Source organism: Spinacia oleracea, chromosome 6 (assembly GCF_020520425.1).
Source record: "Spinacia oleracea cultivar Varoflay chromosome 6, BTI_SOV_V1, whole genome shotgun sequence".
NCBI lineage: Eukaryota > Viridiplantae > Streptophyta > Magnoliopsida > Caryophyllales > Amaranthaceae > Spinacia > Spinacia oleracea.
In genome coordinates this window covers 26,927,555-26,947,102 of record NC_079492.1, presented here as the reverse complement: position 1 = coordinate 26,947,102, position 19,548 = coordinate 26,927,555, and the positions used below count along the sequence as shown (strand labels likewise).

Below are 19,548 nucleotides of genomic sequence, written 5' to 3'. Positions count from 1 at the left end.
TTTTGTAAAGTTTGTACTTTTGGAATATTGTTATATTTGGAAAGTTTATATATTGGGAATATTTCTTTTCTTGGAATGTTTCTACTTTTGGAAAGTTTCTATTTTGGAAATCTTAATTCTTGAAATGTTTATACTTTTGAAAAGTTACTATTTATGGAAAGTTACTATTTATGGAAAGTTTCTAACTTTGGAAAATGAATCTTCTATGATTTCAATTAAGCAAGTTTGAATTAAATGGTTTGTGAAAGTATGTTCAACTATATATAAATATTTTACATGTCTTGCATATATTCGTACTTAGCTTTTGCTAACCCGTATTTCCTATTTGTTTTGGCTTGGCCCTATTCACCTTTTGGTGAGCAGTTTTCAGGAACTTGATGTGATGATGTGACATGCTTGCATACGGAATTAATGGAGAGTTCACTAGTTAGGATTTATTTTTCTAAGTTGGTTTCATTTGTGAGTTTAGATTTTAGTATTTAAATGTCAAGGGTTTATCAAATATACACTATTATTATTTTGACTATTATTATTCAATAAAGAAAAGTATTTGAGTTATTCCGCTGCATTAGTTGAGTTAATTAGCCTTTAACGTAATCACGTGGCGCAATACTCCTAAGTTTCTCTCAAGATTGGTCTTATTTAATTAAAGGTTGCTTTAAAAAAAAGAGAGAAATTTGGGGGTGTTACAAAATGGTATCACTTAAGCCATGAAAGAACCTAGGATTACAACTTAAACAAATTTGAGATTAAGGGTAGAATTTAAGGGGCATATATGATAGAGTTTCGCATTCTAAGCATGAAAATCTATTTTCAAAGAAAGTTATATTTTCATTAAAAACTATTTTCCTATCTTTTGATAAAAGTTTATTGGTGTGAATCCATCAGTCATAATGTCTTCTTTCTAGGTTGAATAAGAGGAGCTCATACCGACGCTGTGTATAATTCTCTAACTACCTGGGAAGATGTTGTTTTGATGTATTCACACTAAAAATCGAGTACTTGAACTTATACAAATTTTAGAAAAAGATCAAAAGAATTTGTTGAAAGTATATTTAATAAATTAATTTATGAATTTACTAGAATTACATGATAAATTTCGTGCATTAGGTTGATAGGTTCGAATTTTCTTCAAAAATAACTAAATAAATTGTTTTCGTGACATTAGTTGCGATTTATGTGAGTTTTTGTGCATAATGGTTTACTTAATAATTATGTACTTGGAAGGAGTTTGGTGGAAGTTTTAACCTTTTAATGATGATGAGTTTCCTTTATTTGGAATTGTTCGAGATTTTTTTTTTCTCTTTATGGAATTTGGTGAAAATTGTGAATTTTCTTGTACTTTGTTATGTTTTTGATGTACTAAAGTGTTGCAATATTCTAATTGCATTATTTTTTAATTTAGGTTTTAGTTGCAAATTTTCTATTAGTACACCTTTATCCAGGGAAGATAGTGAGAGGGATAATCCGTAATCGGGGAAGGAAGAGATCAGGGAAAGTCGGAACGGCGATTAGGTGCCTAACGAAATAGCTCAAAACTTGACTCAAGTTATGACAACTCAGGTAACTCGCAAGAGTAATATTGAAAACTTTGGTGATGTCTTTAAGAAAGTAGCAGCTAGTAAACCACCTACCTATGATAGAAAGGAAGACCCTGCAAGTCTAGAAAATTGGCTTAGAGAATTTGACAAACTGTTTGATGCTATCAATTGCCTTGAGGATCTAAAAATCAATAACGCTGTGTACGATCTAAGGGAAGAAGCTGACCTATGGTGGTCACAACGAAATAAAGACTTAATGGCCAAACCTGATTTTGATTGGGAAACCATGAAAAAAGATTTGAGAGCTAAGTTTTACCCTCCCTACCTAAAGAAGCCGAAATGCCTAGAATTTACAAACCTTAGAATGGGCACCATGACTGTGAATGAGTATTACACCAAGTTCATATAGCTAATGAGGTTTGCACCTGAAATAGTCCCAACTGAAGCCATAAAAGCTCAAAGGTTTGAGCAAGCGTTAACTTTGACTTTGCAAGGGAAGCTTGGGGGAGTTAACTTTGAATCCTTAGATGATGTTTATGGACGTGCAGCTCACCTGTATGGGATTAAAGGAAGAGAGCTTGACGGAAATTCTGGTGAAAAGAGGAAGGGAAATGGAAACTTCCAAGGGAATGAGAAGAAACCTAAGCTGGATGGGGGTTTTAACCATGGAAAGAGGGAAGGGAATTTTAACCAAAATAGGGAAGAGAATCGCAATTTCACCCAAAAATGGAAGGGAAATTATTAAATGGAAGTAACGGGAACGAGGATAAGCCTAAAAGGAACTACTTTTGTAAAAAGTGTGAGAATGACCATCCAGATTGTGAGGGAAACCTAGTTACTTGTTATTTCTGTAAGAAGCAAGGGCATCGTGAGTTTGAATGCTAAAAGAAAGCATTTGGGGAATCAACATATAACCTAGGCCATAATGGGAAAAACTCACACTCAAGCCAACAAGGATTAAGCCAGCAGGATGGAATCAACAACACCAAACCTGGAGGTGGGAATAACGCCACCCAATTGAAGGGACAATTGTTCGTTATGAATCATCGTGAAGCTGAAAACGCGTATGAAGTAGAAGCTGATACTTTTTCTATTTATGATCTACTTGCTAGCTAAACTTTTATTGTAATAGTAGGGCATCACATTCATTCATTCCAAGAGCTTTAGTTTTCAAAAACTTAATAGGCGAGTTACGGGGTCGTAACTTTCTTTTTAAGGGGGGTAGAATGCGATAGAGTTTCGCGCTTTTACCCATTTTTAGCATGATTGTGTAAAGTTTTAGCAAATTTGGTCTATTTTATGCATGTGCATTAACATCTTCTTCTTTCTAAAAGAGTCGATAAAATTGAGATACTTCCGTTTTTGGAATATAGTGTGGTATTTTGTCCTAAGTTTCGGGAAGAAACTTCTTTTAAGGGGGGTAGACTGTAATACCCCATATTTTTAGGCATTTTATTAATCATTTTATGCATTTTTTTAATATATATTTAATATTAAAATATTTTAGAGGGAAAATATTCAAATTTCTTAGAGGGAATATTCTTTTCAAAACTGAATTTAAATTATTTTTTTCGGATTTTATTAATTCCTAATTCTATTAGGAATCAATTTTGGAGAAAAAGAGTTTTAATCAACTTAAAATTATTTTATAAATCCGAAAATTATGTTTAGTATTTTATAAAATCAGTCTTATATGATAAGATATTTATGAGAATATATTTCGGATTTATTTTGGAAAAATAAGATAATTCTATTTAAAATTGGATTTAAAGAGTTTTACCAATTCAAAATTCCCTAAAAATCCAAATTCTTTGAGATAAATCAATTTCAGGATAAATCTTAATTAATTATTTAAGCCTCTGTTTAAAATTTCGTGATTTTATCTTTTGTATTTCTATTTTAAACAATTTTACTCTAAACCGAATATCACCAAAATCATGACTAGATTCAGAATCATATCATAACTTGAACACCAACCACGGCTATACCTCTTAGGGTTCCATTCTAACCCTAATCCTAATCCTACACCTATAAATATCCCCTACTTCATTCATCATTCCTCACACCAAAAGTTGAGAGCTTTCCCAAGCCCGCTCTTAAACTTCTTCTCCCTCTTTGGCTCTAAACCTTCGTACCTAAAATCCTTATAGCACCACCACGACACCCCCGTCGTGCACTCCTTGCCGCCGACGTCTACCTCTTAGTGTCGTGACTTCCACACCTCAATTGTTTTCAAAGCCTTCTCTTTTATGGTCAGTTTTTACTATTTAAACTCTTCTAAATTAATGTCGTAATTTTTAAAAGTGTATGTTTAAACCATGAGTTCGAAATTTTGATTTATAATCCTGTTATTATGCATTCATAACTCATGAATTAAATTTAATTCCATTAGATTTATTTTTATTGTTTAATCATGAATTAATTAGGGTTTTATTTATTAATTGTTAGGAACTCGTGAGTGATCCGTAGCGGGATCAAACTAATCTTTGTGTGAGGTGTTATTTAATCAAGGTACGTGTATGTGGCTAGATTGTTATAGATTGAAATATATGTATGGTTTGATTATTAACTTCAAATTATTAATTGTTTTCAAATTGAAAATTATGAATTAGTGATTTTGAATTGTTTCTTGATTTGTGAAAATCATTTGAGGATTTTTGAAAGGTTAAATATTTTTATTGATTTTAATATGATGATGGATTTGTTTAAGTGTTTTTTGAGATAGTTTGGTTGGTTTTGATGAGTTATAAATATTTATTTCAAAATTCGTTGTTTTCTTTAAAAGTAGATTCGATTAAATAAAAGGAGGATTGTTGGTTTATCATATGGTTGGAACTGGATGGTCTTTCATGACATTATTGTACTTTTATAAAGTCTCAAGGTGGAATGGATTTCATGGAACTTTTATGTTCATACGCATCACTTGTTGTTTAAGTCGAGGGTCACTTGTTGACTATTATTTGGTTAGTACCCCAATGTATAGATTTGTGATGGAATACTAGCTTGGGGTGTGCACATTTAGGAAGAAAGGGGAGATAAGAAGAGGTGTTTGATTTTTATATTCTAATTGGAATCTATTTTTGGAAAGTTTCTACTTTTGGAATATGGTTATATTTGGAAACTTTATATATTGGGAATATTTCTTTTCTTGGAATGTTTCTACTTTTGGAAAGTTTCTATTTTGGAAATCTTAATTCTTGAAATGTTTATACTTTTGAAAAGTTACTATTTATGGAAAGTTACTATTTATGGAAAGTTTCTAACTTTGGAAAATGAATCTTCTATGATTTCAATTAAGCAGTTTGAATTAAATGGTTTGTGAAAGTATGTTCAACTATATATAAATATTTTACATGTTTTGCATATATTCGTACTTAGCTTTTGCTAACCCCCGTATTTCCTATTTGTTTTGGCTTGGCCTTGTTCACCTTTTGGTGAGCAGTTTTCAGGAACTTGATGTGATGATATGACATGCTTGCATACGGGATTAATGGAGAGTTCACTATTTAGGATTTATTTTTCTAAGTTGGTTTCATTTGTGAGTTCAGATTTTAGTATTTAAATGTCAAGGGTTTATCAAATATACACTATTATTATTTCGACTATTATTATTCAATAAAGAAAAGTATTTGAGTTATTCCGCTGCATTAGTTGAGTTAATTAGCATTTAACGTAATCACGTGGCGGTAATACTCCTAAGTTTCTCTCAAGATTGGTCTTATTTAATTAAAGGTTATTTTAAAAAAAAAGAGAAATTTGGGGGTGTTACAACACGTCAACACATGTCCCATTCCCTGAGGTCAGCCAATCATACAGCTAGGGATTTTGGGAAATGTTCCTCAAAAACCCTAGTCCTATAAATAGCTCAGATCCCAAGGTAAAGGGGGGCATTCAATTTCTTTCCCACCTACCTTAAACTATCTTTGCTCTGCCTTCTCTACAAATTACTTCTCTCTCTAGCTTATACTTACTTAGGAATCGGAGGGAATATTCTTGTTTTGCAGGTTGCAGGAAGATCGTGCCAGCACATGCTTTATACCTCCGAGGAAAGCGTGACAGGTCATCACCACAAAAGATCCCACAACATTTGGCGCCGTCTGTGGGGAGGTATAGTATCATGGCGGAACTGCAATCTGACGGCGAAGAGCACAACGGCAATTCGGGAGAACGACGGCCCCAAGAGAGGAGCCAACACCATATAGAGGAAGCAAATCGAGTCACCAATGCTGGAAACACACCTCGCCGAGTCCAGGAGGTCGAGGTAACTGTTGAAGAAGAGACAGAAATCGAGGCACCTCCCCCAGGCGGCCATCTTTGTCCCAGCATAAGGGATGTCGTGCTGGATGAAAATTTGGACCTACCAGTCTCGGTTGGATCGCTACGCGAAATCCTAGCAGGATTCCAGCGACAAATGAATCAAACTTTCCAACAGCAAATGAGCACCACATTGCAGGATGAAATACGGAGGAACATGCTAATTTATAATACTGAGAGGACAGCCCGACAAAGGCCCCTCAGCCTGGGCGTCAATCGGATAAGAAGAATGCCGCTCAGATCTAATGTCTGGAGAGAAGGGGAAACTTCCCGTCCCCAAGCTAGCCGAGGAGCCAGTCCTTTGGCAGAGCGTCAGACACGGACCGCGGCAATCGAGCCCCTCCACCTCGCCGAGAACAAATAGCCTGGCCAATCTCCCGAGTGAATCCATCGGCTACCCTGCGCCCATAATCAAGGCGGCAAGAGCACTATGAAGCCGAGTGTAAATTATCTGACACTGGATCCACCCTTGTTATGGAAAACCATCCTTTCTACCCCTCCACTCGAGGACAAACTCAGATGATGCCTCCCAAAGTAAGTCACCGTATGGCCTCAAGTCGTCGTGAACCCACTTATCACATCCAAAAAGGATTGAATAACCTGACATTGAGGCATATAAGTACCCTTTTCCGTGAAGCTATAATGAACGCCCCTAAGGAGCCCAAAGTCAAAACTCCTACCATTGAAGCCTATAACAGTACTACAGATCCAGATATGCACCTAGTTGCGTACCGTCACCACATGTATGTCAAAGGAACCAACGAAGACACATGGTGCAAGTACTTTCCAGCCACCCTCAAAGGTGTAGCGTCCAAATGGTTTGAGCGGCTACCTGCAGGATCAATCGCCTCCTTCAACGAGCTACATGCCTTGTTTTCCACCAGGTTTATGGCATACAAGGAAGAAAGGAAAACAAGCATGCACCTAGGTCGCATTCAACAGGGGAAGGATGAGTCTTTGCGAAGTTATGTTAAACGCTTGACCTAGTCAAGAAGAGTGTGCGAACGATGGCAGAAGTTCTGGACGAAGCCGAGGCCTTCATACATGCCACAGAGATATGTAGTGTGTCCAAAAATGGAAAGAGTAGAGAGGCGACGGACTCATCTGGGAAGAAAGAAAGGACTAATAGGAAGGTCAAGCGGGTCAACGGCACTTGAGCCCTCTCTAAAGAACATGATTTTACCTCCCCTGGGCAAAAGAGAGGACGGCCGCAAGAGAAGGAATATTTTGAGTACAATACAGACTTTCCTACCATTCTAGTGGACGTGGGGACCAGTTTCGACCTCGAGCTACCCTTCCCAATGAAATCTCCTGTTGAGAATCGAGATCCCAAGCTGTACTGCCAGTTCCACGAGGATATAGGTCATGATACCAAAGATTGTAGAAGTCTGAAAAGGGCCCTGGATGGTCTAACTTCCAAAGGGCACTTAAAAAACTACCTTCAAAGAAGCACTCACGGCACAGGAAAAAGCCAATACAAGAAAAAAAATTCACCCGTCTCAGCCGCAGAGGGAAACCACAGCGAAGGGAGGTTCGTAGCCGTCATATCGGGGGGACCTGCCGCTGGAGGACCCACCATGAGGGGACAGAAAGATTATGCCCGTCGACTAGGTCAAGTGATGCTGTCAGGAAAGTCACCAATGGATCCATTCCCTCGGATAGAAATATGTGAATCAGATGGAGGACGCGTAGCCACCCCACATGACGATCCTCTCGTCGTCGAAATAAAGATCTCCAACATGAGGGTGAAACGCATATTGATAGATACAGGGAGTTCGTCTGATATAATGAGCATGGAGTGCCTAAGCCGTCTAGCTCACGATCCTAAGGCCATTGAAAGCATCCACTATCCTATCATCGGTTTCAAAGGAAGCACCATACATCCCGTAGGCGTCATAACACTACCAGTGCGGATAGGAGGACGCAATGACGGAAGAAAGATGGATGTGGATTTCTTAATTGTCAAGGACTTAACAGCATACAATGTCATTTTTGAAGGAAATAATGCCCTTGGTCCAAGTATGCATTCTATGTTAAGTCTAATAAATGCGGTTCAGTATTAATTAACAAGTTAATAAATTCAGTGAGATCAAGTGAGCTGAATGCCTAGCTAGAGGCCGCTTCAGTTCAAGTGGAATTAATGATATTAATCCACAGCTTACTCTTGACTGAACCCGTAGGGTCACACAAATAGTACGTAAACGGATCAAGTATTTAATGGCATTAAATACTCCATCTATGAATATTCGGAACTGACGGATCTTGGTTTCAGTGGGAGCTAAGATCGTCACAGGCAAGAAATGAATACACCGGAAACGATGATATTGCCGGAAACGGAAATATGGATCATATCGGAAATATGAATATTATCCAAGTCGTAGATGTTGCCGGAAACGGAAACATGGTACGTATCGGAAAATATTATTGGAAATGGAAATATTACCAGAATCGGAAATATTGCCGGAAACGGAAATATTGTCAGAATCGGAAATATTACCGGAATCGGAAAATAATTCCGGAAACGGAAATATTAAATATTTGTTCGAAACGGAAATTAATTCCGGAATCGGAAATATTAAATATTGTTCGTATCGGAAATAAATTCCGGAACTGGAAATTTAATCGGAAGCGTATCGTACGAATTAGCATCGGACGAGGCTTGCCGGACGAAGGCCCAGCACGAAGCCGGGGCCATCGCCCAGCAAGCATGCGCGCCACAAGCCCAGCCAAGGCAGCGCCCAGGCCTACCGCAAGGCAGGCCCAGCGCGCGCCAAGGGCCACGGATGCGTGGGCCGCGCTGCGTGGGCTGCTGCTCGCACGCGCATGGGCAGCCCTTGTGGCTGCCGTGTGTGTGTGAGTTTGTGCTCATGCGTGATTCCTGAATCTACAAGAGTCAGTGTATGATTAAATTTCTATTCCTAATTGGATAAATTAATTAAATAGAATTCATGTAGGATTCTAATTTCAATTAATTCGTATCCTACTAGGATTACGATTCCTTTTCCATAACTCTATAAATAAAGGCCTAGGGGTCATAATTTACACACAAGTTTCAAAGTATTCAAAAGTGAGTTTTTTGAGAGAAAATTAAAACACACATCTTGCTCATAAAGTGCCGAAATTTTCTAGTACCTTAAGGGCGATTCTAGTTGGTCAATCTTAAGGCGGATCCGGACGTGCTGTGGACTATCTACGGAGGGACGACACTTGGAGTCCTAAAGACTTGTTCTTGTTCGGTTCGGGCGCAGCTAGGGAGGGCACGCAACAAAGAGTATGCATCTAAATTATGCTATATGATTATGTGTAAATAATATGTTGTCCTGGGTTAATGGTTGTTTCCGCATGATCTATGTAATGTCATATGAATCATAACCTAACAGTGGTATCACGAGCCCCTTATTATTTTCATAATCTAAATTGCATGAACATGGTTAAATATTACAAATTTGCAAGAATTAAAAGGGGTGATTAATTTTCGTAATTGTTAATTAATTGCAAATTGCGTTTATTTAATTATACGTACGCAGTTTTTCGGCAGTTTCTTCGTTACTCATCCGAATTGAGTGATTTTTGTGTCAATTCCGCATGTAAAAGGCATTCTAAAATTTTGACAAAAATAGTATTTTTCTGCCGAACCCAGAATTCTCAAATTCGAAGCCTAACTATGACTTTTCGAAGGTTTTAGTTTTTCGAATGCAAAATTTCGTAAATTTAAGATGTTAAATTAAATATTTGCGATTCTTGTTGATAAATCTTGAATTTTTGATTGACCTACTGCATATGTTTAACAAGTTTGAATGCCTAGTCTTGTTAATTATGCAATCTAATTTGTAATTATGATTAATTTGTTAAAAATTAGAATAATTTAGAATTAATTTGATTTTCATAATTAATTGTAATTTAATTAGAAACCTATGATTAAAAACCACCATAAAAATTGTAAATTTACGATAAATTTTAAATTTTTATGACCTAGACTTGAATCCATAACAATCGGAAATCAATTGGATAATAAATTTTCGATTTTTCGCCCTAAAATTATGAAATTAATAATATCTATTAATTTGTCATTAATTTTAAATATAAATTTTAAAATTTTATGCGATTCGTTCATATAACTTGCACGCACGAAGCAATGGACGCTTCGTGTTACCCTTAAGGGGTGTTGTATAATGCGGGCATGCGACGACGAGCAAGGGAGCTCGTCGCCCGTGCGGCACGAATGCAATGAGCAAGGGCGTAGTGCACGAGCACAAGGCAGCAGCCCTGCCTTGTGTCGTGTGCCACGAGCAATGAACGAATGGGCATGGGCGAAGGGCGAGCCAAGGCAGTCGCGTGTGGGCAGCAAGCGAGCTGCGCCACAGCGCGCGCTGCCTCGCACAAGAGCGCGCAGCCTCGCGCGCAGCGAGCGCAAGCTCGCGTGCCACGAGCGCTGCGCCCAGCATCACTCGCGCGCACAGCGCGCGATGTCGCGCGCCCAGCGAGCGATGTCGCGCGCCAGCGAGCGATGGCTCGCGCCAGCGAGCGATGGCTCGCGCCAGCGAGCGATGGCTCGCGCGCACAGCGAGCGATGTCGCGCGCCCAGCGAGCGATGTCGCGCGCCCAGCGAGTGATGGCTCGCGCGCCCAGCGAGCGATGTCGCGCGCCCAGCGAGCGATGTCGCGCGCGCGCACTGCGAGCGATAGCTCGCGTGCGATGAGCGCTGGCGCGCGCAGCGAGCACGATGTGTGCGGAGGCTTGCGATAGGGAAGCAGCAGCTATGCGACAAGCGCATGGGCTGCGCGCACATGGCCAGCAATGGCTGTGTGCGTACGGTCCATGGGCGTGCAACGCGTAGGGTGTTTGCGTTACGATTAGATCGTTTTGAATGTTTAATTTGAAAATTTCAGTTCACGTAATTTTAATTAATTTTAAAATTAATAATTTGAATTATTTTCTTGGATTTTAATTTTGAATATTATAATTATAATAAATGTTATTTATTCTAATTATTTTACTAAAATTAAAATCATGAATTAATTTAAATACGACTGAAATTAAATTAAATTTTTGGATTCAATTATAAATTGATATGAGCTTTAAATTTTAATTAAATTTGTATGTTTCCGGTTGGACTAGAAATACATTTTTATGTTTAAAATTGGTAAAGCATATGAATTTATTGGTTTAAGTGGGAGCGCTTTTTAGTCATAAACTCTTGATTAGGTCTACAAATCCTTAAGGTTAAAACAACTTGATTAGAATTAATAAGGACTGAATAATTGGTAGATTATTGGTGCCCTTGATTAATTGCTGCAAATGTTTACGTGATGCATAATGTGTTTTACTAACCAGCTATGTGGGCCATTCATGATAATGAATGGGTGAATGGTATATATTGTATATGTACTGTTTTGCAGGTTATGAAGTGACTAGTATGGCCCAAATAGGATAGAAAATATGGTCTGCGTACCATTAATTTGAATGTAATTGGTCTAAAGTACCAAAGTTATTTTTCAATTCAAATATGGTCTGCGAACCATCAAATAGTTGTAATTAGTTATAGCTTATCCTATTTGAAGAAAATGGTGCCTCCCGCGGAGATTTTCAAGACGGACTTTGAAGTCAAAGCTTCAAGATGAAGTCGGGCCATACTAGATCACAAATATCTTATGCATGTTTTAAGTTATTTATTGCTTTAAATATGTCTTAAAATGCATGAGATCAAAAGCTTGATTATGTTGCATGATTAAGGATTTTAGTTCACTTAAAATCTAACCAACATAGTAAGAGCCTTAAGTTCCAAACTTAAAAATTGAGTTAAAAGGTGCCATGCCAAAATATACACTTGCTTGGATATCCTTTACATCAATCTAGTAATAGTTTTCGCTCAGCGAGGTGTTACTTATTGGTCCTAAAGGGGCAAGGTACACAAATAATTGTGAGTACATGTTAGTTTTGGTGAAACTCAACGATATAAGTAAGGAGTCCTTTTATGTCGTGGCAAATTCGATAGGTTTACCTAATAAGTTCTTAGTACCTATCAACCAAGAATAGTTTCTAGACTATTAGCAAAAGGCTTTTGCTTACCTAAGATGTTCTAGGATTAAGTCGACAAACTGTGCTTAGTTCTTCAATGATTTTAGGATCTTGGAATCATTTTATTCACACCTGCCGGAACACATAACTTGAATAAAATGCTTAATAAACATTGAATTATGCATGTATGCTAGAATTTAAGTTTATTAAGAGAAACTGTGAATGGTTATTTATTTGTTTATTCTTTTCAATTGTAGTTTTTAATATGGCAAACAACAATCAAAACATCATCATGGGTTCTGAGCTTATGGTCAAGCTGAACCTGACAAATTTTCTTGAATGGGAAGCTAAGCTAGTTGAAATAGTCAAACTCAATGGACTTGAGTATGTACTATCACATCCCATGCCAAGCTACTATGCCAGAGACATGACCCCTGAGAGATTTTACGCCTGGGATGCGGATCTCAAAAAGGTTATGAGTCTCATGCTGAACAATATCCCTGATGATTGGGCTAGAAGGTTTGTAGCCTATGAACCTTTTACGCTCATCAAGAATCTGAGGGATATCTGTCGTGGAAGTACGGAGGACAGGGACCTGAACGTCCATGAGTTGATTGAATCAATGTCTGGGCTAAAGGTTAGTTCTCCCAACAGGTGTTATAGGATGGAGGTCCAAGAAACACATGTTCAGCTCCTTCGCACTAAACAGAGGGTAGGCGTCCCACTGAGGTTCCATGTGGATCTTATGTGTTCATATTTTGATCGCCTAAGTCTACTAGGAACACCAATAAGCGAAAGGATGGCAGTCTCTGTCTTGCTCAATTCACTACACAGTGGGTTTGGTCGCTTCAAGCAACAATACCTAAGTGAACCAAGAGAAGAAACAGTTGCAGAATTTATTCACCTTGTCAGAAAGGCTGAAATAGTACTGGACTGTGAAGCCAAAGATTTACTCAAGGCTAGAAAGAGACCATTCAAGAAAGGTGGAAAGTCCAAGGGCAATGCTAAATCAAAGCAGGACAAGTCCACATCAAGCTGTCTTTATTGTGATGGAATAGGCCATTACAAAAGAGAATGTCCAAAGCTAAAGGAAGATCAGAAGAACGGAACAGTCGTTCCATCTTCAGGTATTTTCGTTATAGACTGTATACTTGCTAATTCAACTTCTTGGGTATTAGATACAGGTTGTGGCTCACACTTATGTTCCAATCCACAGGGACTAAGAAGAAGTAGAAAGTTAAGCAAGGGTGAAGTCGACCTACGAGTGGGAAATGGAGCACGGATTGCTGCATTAGCCGTAGGAACTTACTATTTGTCGTTGCCCTCCGGGCTAGTTTTGGAACTGGAAGAATGTTTCCATGTTCCAAGTCTTACTAAAAACATCATTTCAGTTTCTTGCTTAGATGCTAAGGGATTTTCCTTTATAATAAAAGACAATAGTTGTTCGTTTTATTTTAAAGAGATGTTTTATGGATCTGCTAGATTAGTCAATGGACTTTATTTATTAGATCACGACAAACAAGTATATAACATAAATACCAAAAAGGCCAAAAAGGATGATTCAGATCTCACCTATCTGTGGCATTGTCGATTAGGCCATATAAACTTGAAACGCTTAGAAAGACTTCAAAGGGAAGGAATTCTAGAACCATTTGACTTAGAGGATTATGGTAAATGCGAATCATGTTTACTTGGCAAAATGACAAAGCAACCTTTCTCCAAAGTTGGAGAAAGAGCAAATGAACTATTGGGTTTAATCCATACAGATGTATGTGGACCAATGAGTACAAATGCTAGAGGTGGTTTCAGCTACTTTATCACTTTCACTGATGACTTCAGTAGGTATGGTTATGTCTACCTAATGAAGCATAAGTCTGAATCCTTTGACAAATTCAAGGAATTTCAGAGTGAAGTAGAGAATCAATTAGGCAAGAAGATTAAGGCACTGCGGTCTGATAGAGGCGGTGAATATCTGAGCTATGAATTTGATGACCATCTGAAAGAATGTGGAATTCTATCAGAATTGACTCCTCCTGGAACACCACAATGGAACGGTGTATCAGAATGGAGGAACAGAACCTTGCTAGACATGGTCAGGTCAATGATGGGTCAGGCCGAACTTCCATTAGAATTTTGGGGACATGCACTAAATACAGCTGCACTCACTATAAATAGAGCTCCGTCTAAAGCTGTCGAAAAGACTCCATACGAATTATGGTTTGGAAAGCCTCCAAATGTGTCTTTTCTTAAGATTTGGGGATGTGAAGTTTACGTCAAACGATTAATTTCAGACAAACTTCATCCAAAGTCTGACAAATGTATCCTTGTGGGCTATCCAAAGGAAACAAAGGGGTATTACTTCTACAATACATCTGAGAACAAAGTGTTTGTTGCTCGAGATGGTGTCTTTTTGGAGAAGGATCACATTTCCAAAATGACAAGTGGGAGAAAAGTAGACCTCGAAGAAATTCGAGTCGAACAACAAACTCTAGAGAATGCTCAAGATGACATTCAGGATGAAACTCAGAGATCTTTAGAAGAATCTGGTGAGAATCATGGTCAATCTAGAAATGTTACCCCGAGTAGATCGCAAAGATATAGATCTCAACCGGAAAGGTACTTAGGTATTTTGACGAACGAGAGCTATGACGTTCTATTACTTGAAAGTGATGAACCTGCGACTTACAAGCAAGCTATGACGAGCCCTAGCTCCAAGCAGTGGCAAGAAGCCATGCAATCTGAATTAGACTCCATGTCTGAAAACCAAGTATGGGATTTGGTCGATTTGCCAGATGGCTACCAAGCCATTGGAAGCAAATGGGTTTTCAAACTGAAAAAGGACAAGGATGGGAAACTTGAAGTTTTCAAAGCTAGATTGGTTGCAAAAGGTTACAGGCAAGTCCACGGTGTGGATTACGATGAAACCTTTTCACCAGTTGCAATGCTAAAGTCTATTCGAATAATGTTAGCAATCGCTGCATATTACGATTACGAAATATGGCAGATGGATGTCAAAACTGCTTTCTTAAACGGCGTTTTAACAGAAACTGTGTTTATGACACAGCCTGAAGGTTTTGAGGATCCAAAGAATGCTAAAAAGGTATGCAAGCTAAAGAAGTCAATCTACGGATTAAAGCAGGCATCCAGGAGCTGGAATATACGTTTTGATGAAGCAGTCAGTGACTTTGGTTTCATCAAGAACGCGGACGAATCTTGTGTATACAAGAAGGTCAGTGGGAGCAAAATTGCTTTCCTAGTATTATATGTCGACGACATATTGCTTATCGGAAATGACATTCCTATGTTGAACTCTGTCAAGATTTGGCTTGGGAAATGTTTTTCGATGAAGGATCTAGGAGAAGCACAGTACATATTGGGCATCAAGATTTACAGAGATAGATCTAAAAAGATGATTGGACTTAGTCAAAGCACTTATATCAATAAGGTGCTTGATAGGTTCAAGATGGCGGACTCCAAGCGAGGCTACCTACCCATGTCTCATGGAATGACTCTAAGCAAGACTCAGTGCCCAAAAACACTTGATGAGCGTAGACGAATGAATGGGATTCCATATGCATCATTGATTGGTTCAATAATGTATGCTATGATATGTACACGCCCGGATGTTGCGTACGCACTCAGTGCTACGAGCAGATACCAGTCAGACCCAGGAGAGGCGCATTGGACTGCTGCCAAGAACATTCTGAAGTACCTGAAAAGGCACAAAGATGACTTCCTGGTCTATGGTGGAGATGATGAATTAATTGTTAAAGGCTATACGGACGCAAGTTTCCAAACCGACAAAGATGATTTCAGATCACAGTCTGGGTTTGTCTTCTGCCTCAACGGAGGAGCAGTAAGCTGGAAAAGTGCTAAGCAAAGCACCATTGCGGATTCTACAACTGAAGCGGAGTACATTGCTGCACATGAAGCAGCAAAGGAAGCTATATGGCTAAGGAAGTTCATAGGAGAACTTGGTGTAGTCCCCTCCATTAAAGGACCAATAGCCCTGTATTGTGATAATAACGGAGCTATTGCACAGGCAAAAGAGCCTAGACACCACCAGAGAGTCAAGCATGTACTTCGTAGATTTCACCTTCTACGAGAGTTCGTTGAAAGAAAAGAAGTCGAGATAAGCAAAATTGGAACTGATGACAACATATCAGATCCATTAACTAAACCTCTGCCGCAAGCGAAGCACAACTCGCACACTGCAGCTATGGGAATCAAGCATATTGGAGAATGGCTTTGATGTCTCTGTTTAATGTTTTAAAGTTTTAGAGTTTAAATCTTTGTAAAACATTATTGGTTAATCATTCACAATAAATGAAAGGAATTCATTTTTCCATTTAATTTGTGGTTTATTAAATGATGAGTCCCTTCAACTTGACGATATATTCAAGATAGACTGTCAGGACCAGTCCTGTGACTAAGAAATGTCTATCAAGTGAACTTGAATGTCAAAGGTTGAAAATGGTCCCTAATCGGAGTTTTCTATAAAATTGGACGCATAGAAAACGTTAGACGATTAGAATGCAAGATGACTAGTAGTTCTGTTTCTTGAACTATGTGGACATGGCAATGTCATAATCATTTGCATAGATACTTACTTTGGGAAGACTAGTATCGGACAAGACCTATGAAACTTTACTGTAAGAGATGAAAGTCTGTCATAAGTAAATTTCATTAAATTATTAGACACTAAATCCTCAATACCTGAGTGATTTGAGATTACTTGTTTGAGAACTGGTTGCTTTGACGTTGACCAACCGTCGCACCGTAAAAGGAGGCTATAAAGGCAACGCTCAGGTAATCACCTATCAAACGAAGTCTAATCTCAAGATCGCAAGATTGGGATTGTCCTCCCATAAATCGGGATGAGATGCTTAAAAGTTGTACAAGGCCACTCGGAGAGCTAGAAACTGTGAAATGCATGGCCGTGCTCGGATGAATCATAGGCTATGATTATCTGTTTATTTGATCAGTTGAACTCTGAAACCGAGGAACACCTCTGGACATAATAAGGATGACAACTCTTACCTTATGTTCAAGAGCAAGCATCGAGCGACAAAGGAATTAGGAAATGCACACTTGTCCCTAAGGACAAGTGGGAGACTGAAGGAAATAATGCCCTTGGTCCAAGTATGCATTCTATGTTAAGTCTAATAAATGTGGTTCAGTATTAATTAACAAGTTAATAAATTCAGTGAGATCAAGTGAGCTGAATGCCTAGCTATAGGCCGCTTCAGTTCAAGTGGAATTAATGATATTAATCCACAGCTTACTCTTGACTGAACCCGTAGGGTCACACAAATAGTACGTAAACGGATCAAGTATTTAATGGCATTAAATACTCCATCTATGAATATTCGGAACCGACGGATCTTGGTTTCAGTGGGAGCTAAGATCGTCACAGGCAAGAAATGAATACTCCGGAAACGATGATATTGCCGGAAACGGAAATATGGATCGTATCGGAAATATGAATATTATCCAAGTCGTAGATGTTGCCGGAAACGGAAACATGGTACGTATCGGAAAATATTATTGGAAATGGAAATATTACCAGAATCGGAAATATTGCCGGAAACGGAAATATTGTCAGAATCGGAAATATTACCGGAATCGGAAAATAATTCCGGAAACGGAAATATTAAATATTTGTTCGAAACGGAAATTAATTCCGGAATCGGAAATATTAAATATTGTTCGTATCGGAAATAAATTCCGGAACTGGAAATTTAATCGGAAGCGTATCGTACGAATTAGCATCGGACGAGGCTTGCCGGACGAAGGCCCAGCACGAAGCCGGGGCCATCGCCCAGCAAGCATGCGCGCCACAAGCCCAGCCAAGGCAGCGCCCAGGCCTACCGCAAGGCAGGCCCAGCGCGCGCCAAGGGCCACGGATGCGTGGGCCGCGCTGCGTGGGCTGCTGCTCGCACGCGCATGGGCAGCCCTTGTGGCTGCCGTGTGTGTGTGAGTTTGTGCTCATGCGTGATTCCTGAATCTACAAGAGTCAGTGTATGATTAAATTTCTATTCCTAATTGGATAAATTAATTAAATAGAATTCATGTAGGATTCTAATTTCAATTAATTCGTATCCTACTAGGATTACGATTCCTTTTCCATAACTCTATAAATAAAGGCCTAGGGGTCATAATTTACACACAAGTTTCAAAGTATTCAAAAGTGAGTTTTTTGAGAGAAAATTAAAACACACATCTTGCTCATAAAGTGCCGAAATTTTCTAGTACCTTAAGGGCGATTCTAGTTGGTCAATCTTAAGGCGGATCCGGACGTGCTGTGGACTATCTACGGAGGGACGACACTTGGAGTCCTAAAGACTTGTTCTTGTTCGGTTCGGGCGCAGCTAGGGAGGGCACGCAACAAAGAGTATGCATCTAAATTATGCTATATGATTATGTGTAAATAATATGTTGTCCTGGGTTAATGGTTGTTTCCGCATGATCTATGTAATGTCATATGAATCATAACCTAACAATTTTGGGACTCCCCATTGTTAACAAGATAAAAGCAGTGGTCGTTACTCATCTAATGCTTCTAAAGAACGTATGTGACGACGGAGCAATATGAACTATTCATGGAGATCAACAACAAGCACGAGACTGCTACCTCACCACTCTCAACCCGTCAGCATGGAGAAAGGAGCCGGCTGGGACCAAAGGCAAGAGAAAGTATGAAGAGGAGCCACTAGCAGCTGAAGAAATTATTCCAGTTAAGTTAGAAAAAAGTGGCTAGGGCATAGGATTTCAATAGACTAGTCGAGTATTATGTAAGAGCCTACAAAACGGCCAAAAAAACATGTAAGAGCCAACAAAACGACATGTATTATGAGCCAACAAAACGGCCAACCCTTGTGCGAGACCAAAGTGGTCCTATTTTGCTATATATGAGCTAATTTTATGGTAGTTATATCTTCTCTATCAACTCTTAACTCTCACTATCATTATGGCACACCAAGCCACACGTCGGATAGGAACACTCACCTATAACAAGACGTAAAAACGCAAACAAATTGACTCAATAAGATAGTCAATAAAAAATTGACGTCTTCTCATCGGCGGTGTCAGAAAAGATTAATCGGTTGACGACCTGAGGAGTGGCCTAGATCAGCGCCCCAAATTAGACTGATCACCTAAAACACTGGGGTTACCGTCCACACATGGGCAACAAAATTTGTTCCAAAGAAAATCAGCATATAACTGAGAAGGAATAAAAACATACGTCGAAAGTGCACAGAAGGCACAAAAATTCATACATGCCCATGCATCGCAAAAAACCCAAATAAAGAGTGCCCAAAGGCACCACTGTTAATACAAGTGCCTACGGCGCTACGAAAACCAACAGTCAAGAAAAATCCTAAGGACAAGGAGCGGTCGAACTACCATCCTGGACATCCTGTTCAGCTGGAGAGTTCACCTCTTCTTCCTCCACGTCTTCCTCTTCCCCGTCACTGACAAACTCGGGAAGATCGAGCCCGAGGCGCTGAGCGGCCATGACGGCCATCTAGTACGAAATCCAACACCTGAACCAGGAAAAGTCTTTCCCTTCCATCGCCTGATCCCATGCTCGCCGAGCACCCTCCAGAACGACTTCCTCCCCGAGCTTGAAGGAACAAGAGGCCTCTCCCCGAATAGCCTCCACCTCACCCTG

General features: G+C 39.2%; 1 protein-coding gene across 1 annotated transcript; it reads left to right on the top strand.

The window, feature by feature from the left end:
- Positions 1 to 6,862: 6,862 nt before the first annotated feature.
- Positions 6,863 to 18,468, top strand: LOC130463022 (uncharacterized). The gene is made up of 3 exons (XM_056832037.1): positions 6,863 to 7,004; positions 7,116 to 7,840; positions 18,403 to 18,468. The coding sequence occupies exons 1-3, from the start codon at positions 6,863 to 6,865 to the stop codon at positions 18,466 to 18,468; spliced, it is 933 nt and encodes a 310-aa protein (XP_056688015.1).
- The last annotated feature ends 1,080 nt before the right edge of the window (positions 18,469 to 19,548 follow it).